This window comes from Aedes albopictus, chromosome 3 (genome assembly GCF_035046485.1).
Source record: "Aedes albopictus strain Foshan chromosome 3, AalbF5, whole genome shotgun sequence".
Taxonomy (NCBI): Eukaryota; Metazoa; Arthropoda; class Insecta; order Diptera; family Culicidae; genus Aedes; species Aedes albopictus.
Window position 1 is genome coordinate 113,556,287 of NC_085138.1, and position 17,612 is coordinate 113,573,898.

General features: G+C 38.6%; 1 protein-coding gene across 13 annotated transcripts in view; it reads left to right on the forward strand.

Annotated features, from left to right (window-relative positions):
- The window catches only part of LOC109409579 (organic cation transporter protein), a 301,524-nt gene that overhangs the window by 278,981 nt on the left and 4,931 nt on the right, over positions 1-17,612 (forward strand). For all 13 annotated transcript variants that reach the window (XM_062843046.1, XM_062843047.1, XM_062843048.1 and 10 more), the window contains one exon: positions 85-265. In XM_062843046.1, the coding sequence (XP_062699030.1) occupies positions 85-265 (181 nt within the window). The remainder of the gene's footprint in view (positions 1-84; positions 266-17,612) is intronic.

Here is a 17,612-nt window from a genome sequence, read left to right on the forward strand (position 1 = left end):
AACGAATGTTGCGTCGATGCCGCATGGACCGTATTCATCAATGACGATTTTTCTCCTTTCGATTATTTTGCTTGCGTCGTTTAGGCACTAGCGGGATTGGTGGAAATACCGGCAATCGCAATGGCAATGTACATCATCAACCGGACGGGCAAGAAATGGCTTTTCTGTGCGACATTCTTTGCAGCGGCTCTGGCGTGTTTGTGTGCAGCGGTTGTCGAAGGCAAGGAGGAATATCTGTCGCTGAAAATTACCTTCCTCATGATTGGTAAGTGTGTTTATCGTCTTTGAAACAGAGAGTATCAAAATTGAGATATTTGATTCATTATTGAGTCACAGTGCAATTAGAAGTGGCTGACAGAATATCAGACTACCACGACGTATTTAACGATCGTTTTTTCGTAGTTGGAAATAGAGGTGTGCGCCGCCGCGCCACGCTGACGCCGCCGCCGAATTTCGGTTCACGCCGCCGCCGCCGCCGATTATTTTTCGGCGCGCCGCCGCTTACGCCGCCGAACTTCAACTTTTCTACGCCGATCTCAAAAACGCATTGATAAATTATATTATTTCTTGATTTATTTCATTACAATATTTCAAGCAATTCATTAGAGTCATCTGCATACATAGCAATTTTCAGCGGTGGTCCATTTTTTTGTTCCAAATAACAGTTCAAAAATTTGGAACGCTAAAATTGATTGAATTACGCTCAGTTCCACCGGTAGTTGCTTTAAATTCTAAACTTCGCATGTCGCGTCAACGATGTTTTTAAAGTGAAAGCCCTTTGAATTAAATCGAGTTTACAAAGATACCGGGGGTTCCTGAAGATAACCGATGGCTGAAGAAACAATCTAGGGATTCCCAAGGTTGAACAAAATACTAGTGATTCTGAAGAAAATGTTTTTGTCGTGTTCAACTCCAGAAAAGATGAAATTTCTCCAGCAACTCTTTTGAGGATTCTTCCAGCAGTTTCACCAAAAATTCCGCTAGGAGTTCCTCCGGGAACTCTAGAAGGTCCTTAGGAAATTCCGAGGGTTTCCTCCGAGACAACCTCTAGGGGTTTCACTGGGACTTCCTAAAAAAATTCCTCTAAGAGTTACTCCGGGTATTCTTTTATGAGATCCTCCGGGAATTCCTCTTAAAGTTCTTCCTGGAAATTTCTTTAGGAGTTCGTCCTGCAATTCCTCTAGGAGCACCTCCGGGATTTCTCCACGAGTTCTTCAACGAGTTCATCCGGGAATTCCTTAACGGATTTCTACGGAAATTCCTTCAAGAGTTCATAGAGATTGCACTGGAAATACCAGAAGTTTCCTCCGATAATTTCTCCAGGAGTTTCTCCAGTAATTCCTCTGAAAGTTCTTCCGGGAATTCTTCTGGGGGTTCTCCGACAATTTCTGTGGCAGTTCCTCCTGGATTTCTTTCAGGAGTTTCTTTGAGAGTTCTTCTGGAAATTTTTCCGAACATTCCTCTGGAAGTTGCTGTGAGAATTTCTCTAGGATTTCCTCCAAGAATTCCTCCGGGAATTTCTCCACGAGTTCTTTCGGGGATTCCTCACTGATTTTTCCGGGAATAACACTAAGAGTTTCACCGTGACTTTCCCTCAAAGTTCTTCCGGGAATTCGAATATCTTCGAGAACACCTTCACGAGTTTCACCGGGAATAAGTTATCCAGGCAATTTCACTACACACACTCACTTGAGCTCGGCTAATTTCAATTCTTTTACCGAGATTCGCACAGCCGAGTGCTCGGCAATCGAAATTTAACTGAGATATCAGCTAAAAGTTAAGTTTATTCATAGCAGCACCCATGGGTGCCGCTATCATCAAACATTAAACGTCAAGCGTTTAGCCGAGATTTCAGCAATTGAACCATAACCGAGATTCGCACAGCCGATCTCGGCATTCTGTTTTAAGTGTGCAGTATACGACAGGAAAAAATGCGAAAGTGTTTTTCAACTTCAAACCTCATTTTCGTCCGTTTACCGTTAACAAATCTATGATTTAACGTTCCATGATCTCTAACAGGGTTATTTTCTAATAAGTTGTTTAAAGATTTTTTTCTAATTTGGTCACTAGCCTTTACAAGACGGCGCGGCGCCTGAAACTGAAGGCAATTTGCATTTTCAAACCACTGAAATGTAAATAGGCCGCTAAATTTCATATCTGATAAAATGAATAATTTATTTTTCTCTGTACCATAATATATGTGTTCTGCTTTTATCTAGTATGTGATACTACATAGCTCTATATTAGTATGCCTTAGTTTTTCATCACGTTACAGTTAAAATATTTACTATAGCAGCCACTTTGCTATAGCGCGCCGATTTTTGATATTCACTTTTCATTATCACAAGTTAAAAATCAAATAAGACCATATTTATTTTATTGTGCTAGAATATAGACATTGACGGATACACTATCATGGAAAAACAGTCATATAAATCCCATATTAAGCCTGTGATAGCACCTTGAATTTTTCGCATTTCTTCCTGCCGCACCCTGTACGAGTTGCTCTACAAGATTTTTTTCTAGAAGTTTTCCCGAACGTTCCTCTAGGAGTTCTCCCAGGAATTTCTCTAGAAGTATCTGAGTTCATCCGGAAATTCCTCTACGAGTTCTTCCGGAAATTTCTTCACGAAATTCTTGGGAATTCTTCTAAGAGTTCCATCAAGAATTTCTCTAGACCTTCGCTCAGGAATTTAGGTGGGAGTTCATCCGGGAATTTCTTTAGGAATACCTCCGGAAATTCCTCTACGAGTTCCTCTATGAGTTCCTCAGGGAATTTCTTTACACATCTTCGGGAATTGCTCTAGAAATTGTTCCGGGAATTCCTTTAAGGGTTCATCCGGGAACTCATCTAGGAAAACCTCTGGTAATTTCTCTACGAGTTCCTCCTTGAATTCCTTTCCGATTTTTTCCTCGGAAATTTCTCTAGAGGTACCTCCAGAAATTCCTCCGAAAGATCCTCCGGCAACTATTTTACTTAAATTTCTGGGTGTTGCACAAAGAATGCCCGGTGTTTCCTCCGAGAATTCTTCTATGAGTTCCGCCGTGAGGTCTACTGAGAGTTTCTCCTACAATTCCTCTAAGAGTTCCTCCGGCAATTTCTCTAAGAGTTCTTCTAAGATTCGTTTCCAGATTTCTCCCAGGAGTTTCTCCAAACGTTCCTCTAAGAGTTCATCAGGGGAATCTTTTAAATGTTCTTTTGGAAATTCGTTTAAGAGTTCATCCGGGAATTCCTCTAGGTGTGCCTACGGGAATGCCTCTACAAGTTCTTCCGGGAATTCCTTTAAGTGTTTATTCGGAAATTCCTCTAGAAGTTTCGCCGGAAATTCTTCTAGAATTTCTTCCGGGAATTCCTTTAGGATGTCATTCTGGATATTTTTTTGGGCAGCTGATGGTGAATCATCACCATAACAATTGTTTGAATATAATTTTCAAAAAACATGTGAAAATATTAAAAAAAAATTACTAAACCGTAACTATAAACATGTCATTGCATCTTCAACATGATAAATTACTAAAAAATAAAACACTGATATTGATTAACGGATTTGAAAAAAAAACATGACCACGCTGTTTCAAGCAGCCACCGCCACCGCCGAAAATTCATTCGGCGTCACGCCGATCACGCCGCCGCCGACCAAAAAAGTGCAAATCGCCGCCGCCGACAGATTTCAAATCGGCGCACACCTCTAGTTGGAAATCTTATAAGGAGCAAGGGCGTAGCCAGCTTTTCGGTCAGGGCGGGGCTAGCACCCTTAGCAAATTTATACGTACCAGCTTCAATGACTAAATGTAATAGATGAAATTGAATGTAATAACATTGTATCCAGCTTTTTACGCTAGCTTACCATAAACTGTGAATCACCCCCTTATGACAATTCTTGCCGACACTATAAATTTTATTATGGTAGAATCAAAGTAAGCCTTGTAGAAATGTTTCAATGTTTACAATATGGAACGTCAAGAATTTTCATTCCTTCGGTAGCAAGAGAAATTCATTTTCAATTTTTTTATGATTTTCAATTCGGTTCTAACGTTTTTACTATTTTAGGTTGATGAAGATGTTGTCGATAATCAGTTGGAAGGAAATATGGGGACGATGAGTATATTTCAAAATGGCGCTACCATCCACAATTGAAGACAACTAGGAGAAACTACACCGAACTGTATCCAGGTGTCAGTTTTGTTTTGTCTGAATATGGACATTTTTTATTTCGAATAAATACCTGTGTCTGCCATTAATTTGAGCCTAGCATAGGCTGATTTTACTGAACAAGACCTAGCAGGATCGAGATCTGGCGATATTTGGCGGAGTCGATGATTTGCTTCTGCCCTGAATGATTTGTTTCCCTTAACCCGCTCTCGGTACCGTATAGCGTGATCGACCGAAGACTTTAACGGAAAAGTTACTCAAAACCAAAACCCGGCCTGCGTTCTATGCACGGCTGGTTAGGCGCCGTCCATAAATTACGTAACGCTATAGGAGGGGGGAGTATGGTCAAGCGTTATGATCCATACAAGAGTTTTAGAATTTTCATACAGAAAAGCGTTACGGAGGGGGAGGAGGGTTTACCTACTCTGGTCGATTTTAGTGTTACGTTATAAAAGCATGCTGCCTTAATACAAAAGAACCTCTCCAATTTAATACATTGCCTTTTGGAGACATCCTCTCTAGTATCGTAGTTTTCCATCACAACCCTTAATAAATTCCCAAACATGCCTGATAAAAACCAGGTTGTAGTTGATAATGGAGTCAAGTATCACTTTATTGTACATTGTTGCTCTAAAATAAATCAGTAGAATTTGGCTAGGCTGGTAGAACGAGTCAACAAACGATCAATTATTCAGCACAAACCGTTATTCAAGATTTGGCATCGTCATTTCTTCTTCACCATAATGAACACTGTTCGTTGTGAATTCAGTAGTCGGGCCTACAATGATATCTGGGCTACGATGAACTTTGTATCATCTCTTCTCAACTCCATTCGACAAGGTCCTTTTTAACAGTTTTGCGATCCTCCTCTGGTGTCTAAAACCGTAAAAAAAATTATCAATTAAATTAAATGTAGTTTGCATTAAAGAGCTCAAAACTTTTTCGGCTTCCACACAATGAAAATTTTTGACAGATGAATCAACAAACCTCAACACCAAGCCTACTAAGATCAATCTATAAAAGTTGTCGGCAAGAATTGTCAAACACGAATCACCCCCCGTTGTTTTATAGCCAGCGTAAAAAGCTGGATTCTATAAGCAATATTTAACTCTCCAACGGTCACGTTGTTGTATTTTGTGCAATACCTTGGGCTTGACAGATCTACTCAAATAAACATGGTGCTGGTAGTGGTGGCCAATCTCTTGAAGATTTAAGAGTTATTCTCTTGAGTTATTTCTTCTGAAGTTCATATTTGTTTTTTTTTGTTAATACCTACAAAACTTTAGAAAGCAACCATAGCTGAACTATTTTTAAAAATATGAACTCTTTTTAGAACTATCCCAGAATTTTCTTTTTGATTTCGTTCGACATTTTCTCCATTAGAAACCCGTACAAAGATTTTTTTTTCAAAAATGTCTACCCTATTCCTGTAAGAATGAACATTCAGTTTTATTTTTTCGAGTCCTTGCCAGAATTTCCTCAAATAAGATTTTATATAAACATTTACTGGATACCCGGATAAAAACTAACCATAGAGTGTTTGGTGAAAACCATTTCTGCACCATACAGTGTACCGCTACAATAAAGTGTATTGTAATGAAATGGTTCGCTATACTATACATTTACATTGGATTTTTATGTAACAACATATCATACTGTTTTTCTTACGTTTGAACCATTCACTTTTCCGAAACATTATTTTTCCGTGATTTTTTAATTATTTCTCGGATACTTTTTCAAAACGACGTATCAACATAGGATTTGTGTGTATTATACGTTGTTTTGAAAAAGTATCCGAGATTTATTCGTTTAAGATTTTTTCCGTGCTTTGTTTTGTTAATGTTTGTGACTTTTTTGCTGCAAAGGAAAGGAAAGAGAAAAAAGTGAATAAGACATCAATTTCAAGTCAATAACCAAGGATGCTTTCGATCACCTGGCAATCATTTGACTCATTTATCCATAACTCAGTTCAGAAGCATAATATTGAAATGAGATGTTCGACAAACTTGTAGATAAGGGGTTTTCCTACAATTATCACCAAGGACGCCATATCCTAAATCTCACATATGCGGCGTGAGAGAGCTACTATCACCTACTCATACTAAACGATCAAAAAACACTTTTACGCCGTAAATATAAAAGTTAAAATATGGCTCCTTGGTGATAATTGTAGGAAAAACACTTATCTACAAGTTTGACGAACATCTCATTTCAATATTAGGCTTCTGAACTGAGTTATAGACAAATGAGTCAAATAATTGCCAGATGATCGAAAACATCCTTGTCAATAACATCAGACGCGCCAACTTGGTCAAATTATTGGGGGGGCAAAGCCTGTTTTTTCTGATTTTTTGTATGGGAAAATTGAAAAATCCTCAATTATTGGGGGGGCAAACCTATGCTTGCCCCCTCTAAGTTGGCGCCTATGAATAACATGTTTAAATCAGTGATAAACCAGATGTCCTAAGACCTGCAGGTCCAAGCAGGGGTCCAAGAGATATGGCGGGCTAGGTGTGTAGAGTGCGATGAGAGAAATACGAATGTAGGCCAACTCGGAAAAATGCAGGTCAGATTACCGTAAATCAGTGGATGAGTTCAACACTATTCCCAAGCAACACACATGTTATATAAGAGTTACGACAGCGCAAGTTTTGTTTGTATAGAAGTTAATTTTACGTTATTCTAACATTTTGTTGGAACAACGTCAAATAAACTTCTATACAACCAAAACTTGCGCTGTCGTAACTAATATATAACATGTGTGTTGCTTGGGTTCTTTCGGTATTTGCTTTTAGGGGAGTTTTCTCCTCTTCTCTCATGTGAACTTGCCTTCGACCACAATCGAATCAAATGCAATTGACAAACTTTATCTTTGACGTAGAGCCATCTTTAACATATGGACTGGACTGTACATTGAAATGACTTCTAATATAGGTTCGTCTGCGGGTTCGCTTTTTAACCTAACTTATATTTGAATAGAACTTGACAGTTTTCTTATGAGTTGTTATGTATTTCAAACTTTAGTCAAACTGGAGCCTCAATATTGCAATAACGATGAAGCACGCTGTAATGATACTTATGTACTTCGTCGCCCACTTCATGCAACTACATTAGTGGTCTAATAACACTTAGCGCGCTCGGCATAGTTCCATCATGCCGCTTAAAGTGTTGCCACAAATAATGCTTAGTTTGCAAAACCCGGTTATCTGGCTGGTGGGGCATGGGAGCCTTAGCTTCAACTGTTAATGCAATCAGAGACTACTCAGACTTAGACGTGGGCGATCCTATATATGAAGGGTTATCCAAAACGCTGTGGAGAATTCCCAAAGCGCATAATAATACAACATAACAAAAGAAACCCATTCCAAAACCATTTGATTAAATGTATAACCAGTAGTGAAATTACAATTAAAAACAATTTATTTACGGTACATTTTATTGTTCGAAACCATTCATGTACCATACAATGTACGGTATATTTAAACCCACGTATCAGAATTTAGAACAATTCATTAACAATAAAATGTATGGTTTTGCAAAAATATATATATATAGAAAAATATTTTTTTATATTGTTACGATACTTAACAACCTGTATAATATATTGTAAAATTCTTATTTACAATTCACGGTATGATTTTTTACATTACATCTTATTGTTTTTGTATTTTTATTTTTACAGTGGTGTCTATTGTAAAAATATGGTTCTAAATAGTACTGTTACAATACTACGTTCGGTTTTTCTACTGTATTTTTTATTCGGGTATACTCATCTTGAAGCATAAGCCTATAGAAATGTCAATTGATGTATTTTCGGAAGGATCCAAGAAATAATTCTTGAAGGTATACCCGTAACCTTGGGGTCACAAATTTCCCGAATGGAGGATAACGTGCCTCTAGAGCCGACCTACTGATACCTGAACCTTGGGGTCTCCAGTTAGCCTAGTGGTTAAAGCTATGGATCGCCAATCCAGAGACGGCGGGTTCGATTCCCGTTCCGATCGGGAAAATTTTCTCGACTCCCTGGGCATAGAGTATCATTGTACTTCCCACACTATGTACAAATTCATGCAGGCAGGCAAAGAAAGCCCTTCAATTTCCCCCTGTGGAAGTGCTCGAAAGAACACTAAGTTGAAGAGAGGTAGGCCGAGTTCCAATGCGAACATCGAGCCATAAAGAAGAAGAAGAAGGTATGCTCGTAATCATTTGTCCAATTCTGTAAAGAAAACAACAAATCGTTTATCATTGGCTGTGACGCCAATGCACATCACACGGTTTGGGGTAGTACGGATATTAACAGTCGAGGTGAGTCACTATTAGAGTATCTGTCTTCGAACAATATAGACATTTGCAATAATGGTGATAAACCTACTTTCTCAAATGTAATCAGACAAGAGGTCTTGGATCTAACACTGTGCAATGCTGCAATCTTTGACAAGATCACAAACTGGCACGTGTCAGATGAGATTTCTCTATCTGATCATAAACACATAATCTTCAATTGGAGTGGTGGAGATTATTCTAGAACCGCATTTAGAAATCCCAGGAGGACAAACTGGGATCAATATGTAGAATTGTTGAATACGCATTCATTTACAATGGGAGAAACTATTGATTCAACCCAAAAGTTAGAATCATTTTCTCAAAGGGTAAATGAAAGTATCATCAATTCCTTTAACAGAAGTTGTCCCACCATACAATCGTCTTCTACTAGAGACGTGCCATGGTGGAACTTCAAACTGGATCGCTTTTACGTTATTCTAACATTTTGTTGGAACAACGTCAAATAAACTTCTATACAACCAAAACTTGCGCTGTCGTAACTAATATATAACATGTGTGTTGCTTGGGTTCTTTCGGTATTTGCTTTTAGGGGAGTTTTCTCCTCTTCTCTCATGTGAACTTGCCTTCGACCACAATCGAATCAAATGCAATTGACAAACTTTATCTTTGACGTAGAGCCATCTTTAACATATGGACTGGACTGTACATTGAAATGACTTCTAATATAGGTTCGTCTGCGGGTTCGCTTTTTAACCTAACTTATATTTGAATAGAACTTGACAGTTTTCTTATGAGTTGTTATGTATTTCAAACTTTAGTCAAACTGGAGCCTCAATATTGCAATAACGATGAAGCACGCTGTAATGATACTTATGTACTTCGTCGCCCACTTCATGCAACTACATTAGTGGTCTAATAACACTTAGCGCGCTCGGCATAGTTCCATCATGCCGCTTAAAGTGTTGCCACAAATAATGCTTAGTTTGCAAAACCCGGTTATCTGGCTGGTGGGGCATGGGAGCCTTAGCTTCAACTGTTAATGCAATCAGAGACTACTCAGACTTAGACGTGGGCGATCCTATATATGAAGGGTTATCCAAAACGCTGTGGAGAATTCCCAAAGCGCATAATAATACAACATAACAAAAGAAACCCATTCCAAAACCATTTGATTAAATGTATAACCAGTAGTGAAATTACAATTAAAAACAATTTATTTACGGTACATTTTATTGTTCGAAACCATTCATGTACCATACAATGTACGGTATATTTAAACCCACGTATCAGAATTTAGAACAATTCATTAACAATAAAATGTATGGTTTTGCAAAAATATATATATATAGAAAAATATTTTTTTATATTGTTACGATACTTAACAACCTGTATAATATATTGTAAAATTCTTATTTACAATTCACGGTATGATTTTTTACATTACATCTTATTGTTTTTGTATTTTTATTTTTACAGTGGTGTCTATTGTAAAAATATGGTTCTAAATAGTACTGTTACAATACTACGTTCGGTTTTTCTACTGTATTTTTTATTCGGGTATACTCATCTTGAAGCATAAGCCTATAGAAATGTCAATTGATGTATTTTCGGAAGGATCCAAGAAATAATTCTTGAAGGTATACCCGTAACCTTGGGGTCACAAATTTCCCGAATGGAGGATAACGTGCCTCTAGAGCCGACCTACTGATACCTGAACCTTGGGGTCTCCAGTTAGCCTAGTGGTTAAAGCTATGGATCGCCAATCCAGAGACGGCGGGTTCGATTCCCGTTCCGATCGGGAAAATTTTCTCGACTCCCTGGGCATAGAGTATCATTGTACTTCCCACACTATGTACAAATTCATGCAGGCAGGCAAAGAAAGCCCTTCAATTTCCCCCTGTGGAAGTGCTCGAAAGAACACTAAGTTGAAGAGAGGTAGGCCGAGTTCCAATGCGAACATCGAGCCATAAAGAAGAAGAAGAAGGTATGCTCGTAATCATTTGTCCAATTCTGTAAAGAAAACAACAAATCGTTTATCATTGGCTGTGACGCCAATGCACATCACACGGTTTGGGGTAGTACGGATATTAACAGTCGAGGTGAGTCACTATTAGAGTATCTGTCTTCGAACAATATAGACATTTGCAATAATGGTGATAAACCTACTTTCTCAAATGTAATCAGACAAGAGGTCTTGGATCTAACACTGTGCAATGCTGCAATCTTTGACAAGATCACAAACTGGCACGTGTCAGATGAGATTTCTCTATCTGATCATAAACACATAATCTTCAATTGGAGTGGTGGAGATTATTCTAGAACCGCATTTAGAAATCCCAGGAGGACAAACTGGGATCAATATGTAGAATTGTTGAATACGCATTCATTTACAATGGGAGAAACTATTGATTCAACCCAAAAGTTAGAATCATTTTCTCAAAGGGTAAATGAAAGTATCATCAATTCCTTTAACAGAAGTTGTCCCACCATACAATCGTCTTCTACTAGAGACGTGCCATGGTGGAACTTCAAACTGGATCGCTTTAGAAAATTTTCTCGTAAAATGTTCAATAGAGCGAAACAAACGGGAGATTGGACTCAGTACAGGAAAGCCCTGACTGATTACAACAACGAAATACGAAAATCGAAAAGAAAATCTTGGATGCTGACATGTGAAAACATAAACAGCACTCCTGTAGTTGCAAGACTACAGAAAACGCTTGCAAAAGATCATTCAAATGAATTGGGAAACCTGAAGCGCGACGATGGAGCTTTTACCAAAACTCCTCGTGAAACATTGGATTTAATGATGGAAACCCATTTTCCAGGTTCGGTTCTAAGTGTGGATTCCAATGATACTATATCTCTGGAAGGTGAAGGATGTCCTAGTATAAACTCATCGGAGTCAACTAGTACAATAAACACCGCCTCAGATTTAGCTGATGAAATCTTCACGAAGGCCAGAGTGGAAAATGCAATTAGATCTTTTCAGCCTTTTAAATCTGCAGGAGTTGATGGAATATTTCCAGCACTGATTCAAAATGGAGAAGCGGTGTTGGTTCCACCACTAATTGAGATGTTCAAGGCTAGTTTAAGATTGAATTACGTTCCATCAAAATGGAGACTTGTAAAAGTTATCTTTATACCAAAAAAGGGGAAGCGAGACAAGACGCATCCCAAAGCATACAGGCCAATTAGTCTTTCTTCAGTTTTGTTGAAGACTATGGAAAAGGTTTTGAAGGATTTTATCAATTCTTCTTACATAAAAGAGCATCCCCTATCTGACTTCCAGTTTGCTTATCAATCTGGTAAGTCAACGGTTACGGCACTTCATTCGCTAGTAACAAAGGTGGAAAAAACGTTTTCAGCAAAAGAAATAGCTCTATGCGCCTTTTTAGACATAGAAGGAGCATTTGATAATGCCTCCTATTCATCTATGAAGCGTGCCATGGAGAACAAAAACTTCGACCAATGTATCATACATTGGATTTATACTGTGCTTGCAAAAAGACAAATCACCTCTGAGCTGGGAAGTTCTTCTATAACAGTAAGGGTAACGAAAGGTTGCCCTCAAGGAGGAGTCCTCTCACCACTAATGTGGTCCTTGGTTGTAGACGATCTTCTAAGAAGCTTGAAGGAAAAAGGTTTCGAAATTGTGGGCTTTGCAGACGATATAGTCATAATAGTGAGAGGAAAGTATGACGAAACTGTTTCGGAGAGAATGCAAAGGGCTCTAAACTATACACATTCATGGTGTATTAAGGAGGGCCTTAGCATCAACCCGTCAAAAGTCGTAATTGTCCCTTTCAATAGGAGAAGGAAGATCAACCTAAAAGCTTTTCGGCTTGGAGGGATACAAATTCATCCTAGTGATCGAGTCAAATACTTAGGTTTGATACTGGATGCTAAACTGAACTGGAATGCTCAAATTGAGTCCGTGATCGGTAAGGCAACAAGTGCGTTCTGGTTATGCTCCAAAACTATTGGCAGGAAGTGGGGCTTGAAACCAAGAATGATAATGTGGATTTATACTGCCATAATCCGCCCAAAAGTGACGTATGCTTCGTTTGTCTGGTGGCCAAAAACAAAAGAGGCTACCACGCAATCAAAGCTTGCGAAAATTCAACGTCTTGCGTCCATTGCTGTTACAGGAGCGATGCGAAGCACACCATCAAAAGCTTTAGATGCGATTCTCAATCTGCTACCCTTGCACGAATACGTGCAATTAGAAGCAGAAAAGGAATTGCTGAGACTTGAACGAGTTGAAAAGTTTATGCCAGGTGATCTTTTAGGTCACCTGAGCATTTCACAATATTTCCAAAATAGGCCAGAAATGAAAATGATTAAAGACTGGATGAAACCTGTGGAGAATTATGATGTTCCTTACAAGTTGCACGAAACAACTCGTGCAGATTGGGAAGTCGGAGGTCCCACTGTTCGTCAAGGATCAATCAAATTCTATACAGATGGCTCAAAAGTTGGAATAAAAACGGGAGCAGGAATCTACGGCCCTGGAATACAAATTTCAGTGGCGATGGGACACTATCCTACGGTGTTTCAAGCAGAGATTCTTGCTATTTTGAAATGCGCAAATATCTGCCTTGAGAGAAAATACAGATATGCAAATATTTGTATTTTCTCAGATAGTCAAGCTGCACTAAAAGCATTGTGCGCTTACGAATGTATTTCAAAGCTTGTCTGGGAATGCATTCTTTCACTGCGCAGGCTGTGCCAAGGGAATTCAGTAAACTTATACTGGGTTCCAGGTCACTGTGGCATTGAAGGGAATGAAATGGCAGACGAGCTTGCTAAAAATGGATCCAATTTACAGTTTGCTGGCCCAGAACCATTCTGTGGTATATCAAACTGTACAATTAAAATGGATCTGAAACGCTGGGCTGAGCAGAGGGTGATATCCAATTGGATGGATGTCAAAAATTGCAATCAGTCAAAACGATTTATAACACCAAATGCTTATAATACCAAAAAGCTCTTAGAGCTCAACAAGAGAGCTCTTTGTACATACACTGGCCTAGTAACTGGACACTGCCCGAGCAGGTATCACTTGAAAAATATAGGCCATATTCAGAGTGATATCTGTCGTTTCTGTAATATGGAACGTGAAACCTCGGAACATCTGCTTTGCAGCTGTGGTGCTTTATACACGCGCAGGCAAAGATTTCTAAATAGTGGTTGCTTGCAACCCAGTGAGATCTGGTCTGCAAAACCTGGGAAGGTCTTGGAGTTTATCAATTCCATTGCACCTGACTGGGAGACGACGCGTCGTGGCAGTAGCTGATTACTTGACACATGGTAATTAGCTGGCTAGATGCGAATATCAAACGGGACATGCCACAAAAGTTCAGCCTATTGGACGCAGTTGCTTAATTTCCCCAACAGGGGAGGAAAAAAAAATGCTCGTAAAAGCCTTGAAATTTTCACTGGAGAGAACCCTCGAGGTATCCTCTCATGAATCCCCGATGAAGAAATTATTGATGAATTTCATTGAGATATCTCCGGAGAACTATCAAATAATGAAATTCTTGGAAAAAATCCTGGAATTCACCTTTATAAATTCTTGGACGAATCGCTGCCAAATGAAAGAAAAGTCTGGAGTAATTTAAGAGAAATTTCTAAAGGAATTCTTGGTGCATGTAAGTATCTATTCCTATAAAGTAAGTCACAGTGATTTCTGCGAAACCAATACTTGCACTGCCTTCACCCTTTTGGTCATATGTGTGGCTTGAAAAATCTTAAGAGGACTACTGTAAAAATCTCAGGGTAACTTCTGAAGAAACTGCTGGAGGAATTCCTGAAGGAGTCCGTGAAAAAAATTAGGTAACCTCTTGAAGAAATTCTAAGAAAAAAAATTTTGAAGAAATTCCTCTATAAAACTCGTAAGGAGATCCCTGGTGAAACTCCTGTAGGAATCCAAGGATAAGTCCTACAACAATCGTTGGAGAAAACTTTGGAGAAAATCCTGGAGGCAATCTCGGAGATATTTCTGAAACTGTCTCTTGACATTTTGTTTTGAAAAATCTATGAAGGACTTTTTGAAGGAAAACCTTCAAAACATCCCTGGAAAAACTCCATTGGATAATTTCTTGAAGGATTTCTTGTAAAAAAATACCTCAGGTTATACACCTGAAAAAAAAATGCAGGATGACTTTCTGAAGCAATTCCTTTGCAAGAGCTGCAGGGAATATTCTTGAAGGAATGCATGGATGAACTCCTAAAAAATTTCTGGGGATACTTGTGAAATAATTTTGGAATGACTTCTTGAAGAATGTGTTGGCTGATGAATGCATCACCCTAAAATTATGCTTAAGAATTCTAATAGAAATCCAAGAGAAATTCCTTTAAAATCCCTTAAGTAATTAAAACAAATCTTCATGTAATCCTGGAGAATTGCTTGATTGCCCCTCTGGAGAACACGATGGAAGAGTATATGAAATTTCTAAAAAAAATTATTAAATTTTTAAAGAGATCCTGACAGGACACTAGAGAAATTCCTGGAGCAATCCCTGAAGGAATTCCTGGAAAAATCATGCAGGAAACCCTGTCAGAATTCCTGGAGGAATACTTAAAAGTATATCTGGAGGAATCCCTGCAAGAACTCCTGGAGGAATTCCTGGAGGAATCCTTGGGGAAATTTCTAAAGACATCTCTTGAGGAATTCCTGGAGGAATTTTTAGAGAATTTTATGGTGGAATCCCTGAAGGAACTATTGGTGGAATCCCTGGAAAAAATCTTAGACATGTCCCTTAAGGTACTTCTGAAAAAAATCCTGGAAAAAATCTTGAAGGAATCCCTAGCGAAATTTTTGAAGTAATGCCTTGAGAAATTCCACGAGGATGGATGAAGGAATCCATGGAGGAATTTCTGGATGAATTCTGGGAGGAATTTCTGGAAGAACCCCTGAAGAAATTTCCAGATAAGTACTAGGAGAAAAACTGATTACCCTCGTTGGTTCGCAGAATCAAAACAAAACAGAATAATGGGTTACCATCAGTGTGTTTTTAGATGCCCACAGGGTTACTAGATGTTCATATTAAAAAAACGAACCCCGTTGGTTTGCATGAGGTGTCGTTCAAACCAACGGGGGATGACGGTATCTGGAGGAGTTCTTGGTGAAGTTCCTGGATGAATTATTGGCAAAATTTGTGAAGAAATCCGTTGAGGAATTCCTAAAGGAGTTTCTGGAGGAATTCCTGGAGGCATCCTAGGATGAATTCCTGAAAGAATCCCTGGATAAGGGCTGTGCATTAACTACGTAAGGGTTTATGGGAAGGAAGGCGGGGGTTTGAAAAATACAACAATATTTGAGGTTTCATAAAAAAATCTTACAAAGGGTGGAGGGGGTGTCAAAAAATTGTAACAGTTGCTTTACGTAGTAAATGAGCGGCTCCATCCGTTTGCTTTAACAATTGCTCCATAAAATAGTGCGTTCTGTCTTACAGATTCTCCTTTTGATTTAAAAATTATCGGTTTGGCTGCATCTGCCACACCTATTTCTAAAGAAATCTCTTGAGGAATTCCTGGAGCAATTTCTAAAGGAATTTCGCTGGAGGATATCCTGGAGGAATCCCTGAAGCAATAGTTAGAGGAAATCCTAGAGGAATTCAATGCAGAAACTTCTGGATAAATTCCTGGCTCAATCCTAGGAGGAATTCCAGGAGGAAACTCTGGAGGAAACCCTGGAGGAATTCCTAGAGAAATCTCTAAAGAAATCCTTAGAGGAATCCCTGGAGGAATTTCTGTAGGAATACTTGGAGAAATGCCTGAAGAAATTCCTGAAGGAACCCCCAGAGGAATTCCGTGAGAAATGCCTGGATAAATTTCCGAAGCAATTTATTGAGAAAGTCCTGGAGGAATTCCTAGCGTTGTTTCTAGAGGAATTCCTGGTGGAATTTCTGGAGCAGTCTGGGAATCCCAGGAGGAGCTGAAGAAATTCCAGAAAGTACTGAAGAAATCGCAGAAGAATTCTTGGGGAAATAATGGAGTCCCTGAAAGAATTCTCGGAGGAATTCCTAAGTGTTCTTGAAGGAAACCTTGGAGGAATTTTTAAAATAATACCTGGAGTTATTTCTGAAACAATCACAGAAGGAATTCCCGAGTGAATCCCTGGAGGTTTTCTTGGAGGAATTTCTGAAGAAACCCCATGAGCAATTCCTTAGGAAATCCTAGGAGAGCTTTCTTAACGAATTACTGGAAGAATTTCTATAGGAATCCCTAGAAAAAACTGATACAATTCATGTCTGCAGTAATTTCTGAACGAATTGTTTAAGAAATCCTTTGATGAGCTCCTAAAGGATTTTGTTTTGTACAAAATGTTTAAGGAATTCCTGGATTCAATTTAGATAATATTTGATTACATTTTCTGAAAGAATTCCTGGAAGAATTTCCTGCAGAAATACTTCGAATAATTCCAAATGGAATTATTGGAGCAAACTCTTGTAGAATTTTTGATGGAAAATACGGAGAAAACCCTAAAAAAACCTTTGAAAGAATACCTAAAGGAATCCTCGAAATAAAGCGTTGGAACAACCACTGGAGAAAGCTCTAAAGATATCCCAGGAAAATTCTCGGAGTAATGTCTGGGGAAATCCCTAGAGCAAGCATTGAGAAAATTTCTGGAGAAATTTGTCGACCCGAGCAGAAGAGAATACCTTAAAAATACCTTGCGAAGAGCAACCTGTACTGTAAGTCTTAAAAACTAAAAATGGTTATTGTTTTGTTGTTCTACGAAATGTCAGAAGAATATTACAGCAATAATGGGAAGTATATGTGCAGAGTTTGCTACTGATGTGGCAACAAATACCAGTTAAAATAACTGAATAACAAATATTGGTTTTACATCATAGAGCTATCGAACAAAGGTACAATTGAATAGCAAGACATATGATTACTTTGTTATTCAATACCTACAGCATAAAAATACCAGCATCTTATGAAGATCAAATCAACATATAATGGTATTTAGTATCAGTATTCAGATATGATATTTATTTATTATACTTTTCTGCTCGAGGATGCTTCCTTGCCCTTGCAGAAGTATCACTAAAAAATCTGAAGAATTCCTACATGATTTCTTGGAACATGCTCTGGAACAATCACTATCGGAGCTTCGCAAGACGTCCATAGAGGTATTCACGAAGGAGAAATTTCTGGAGAA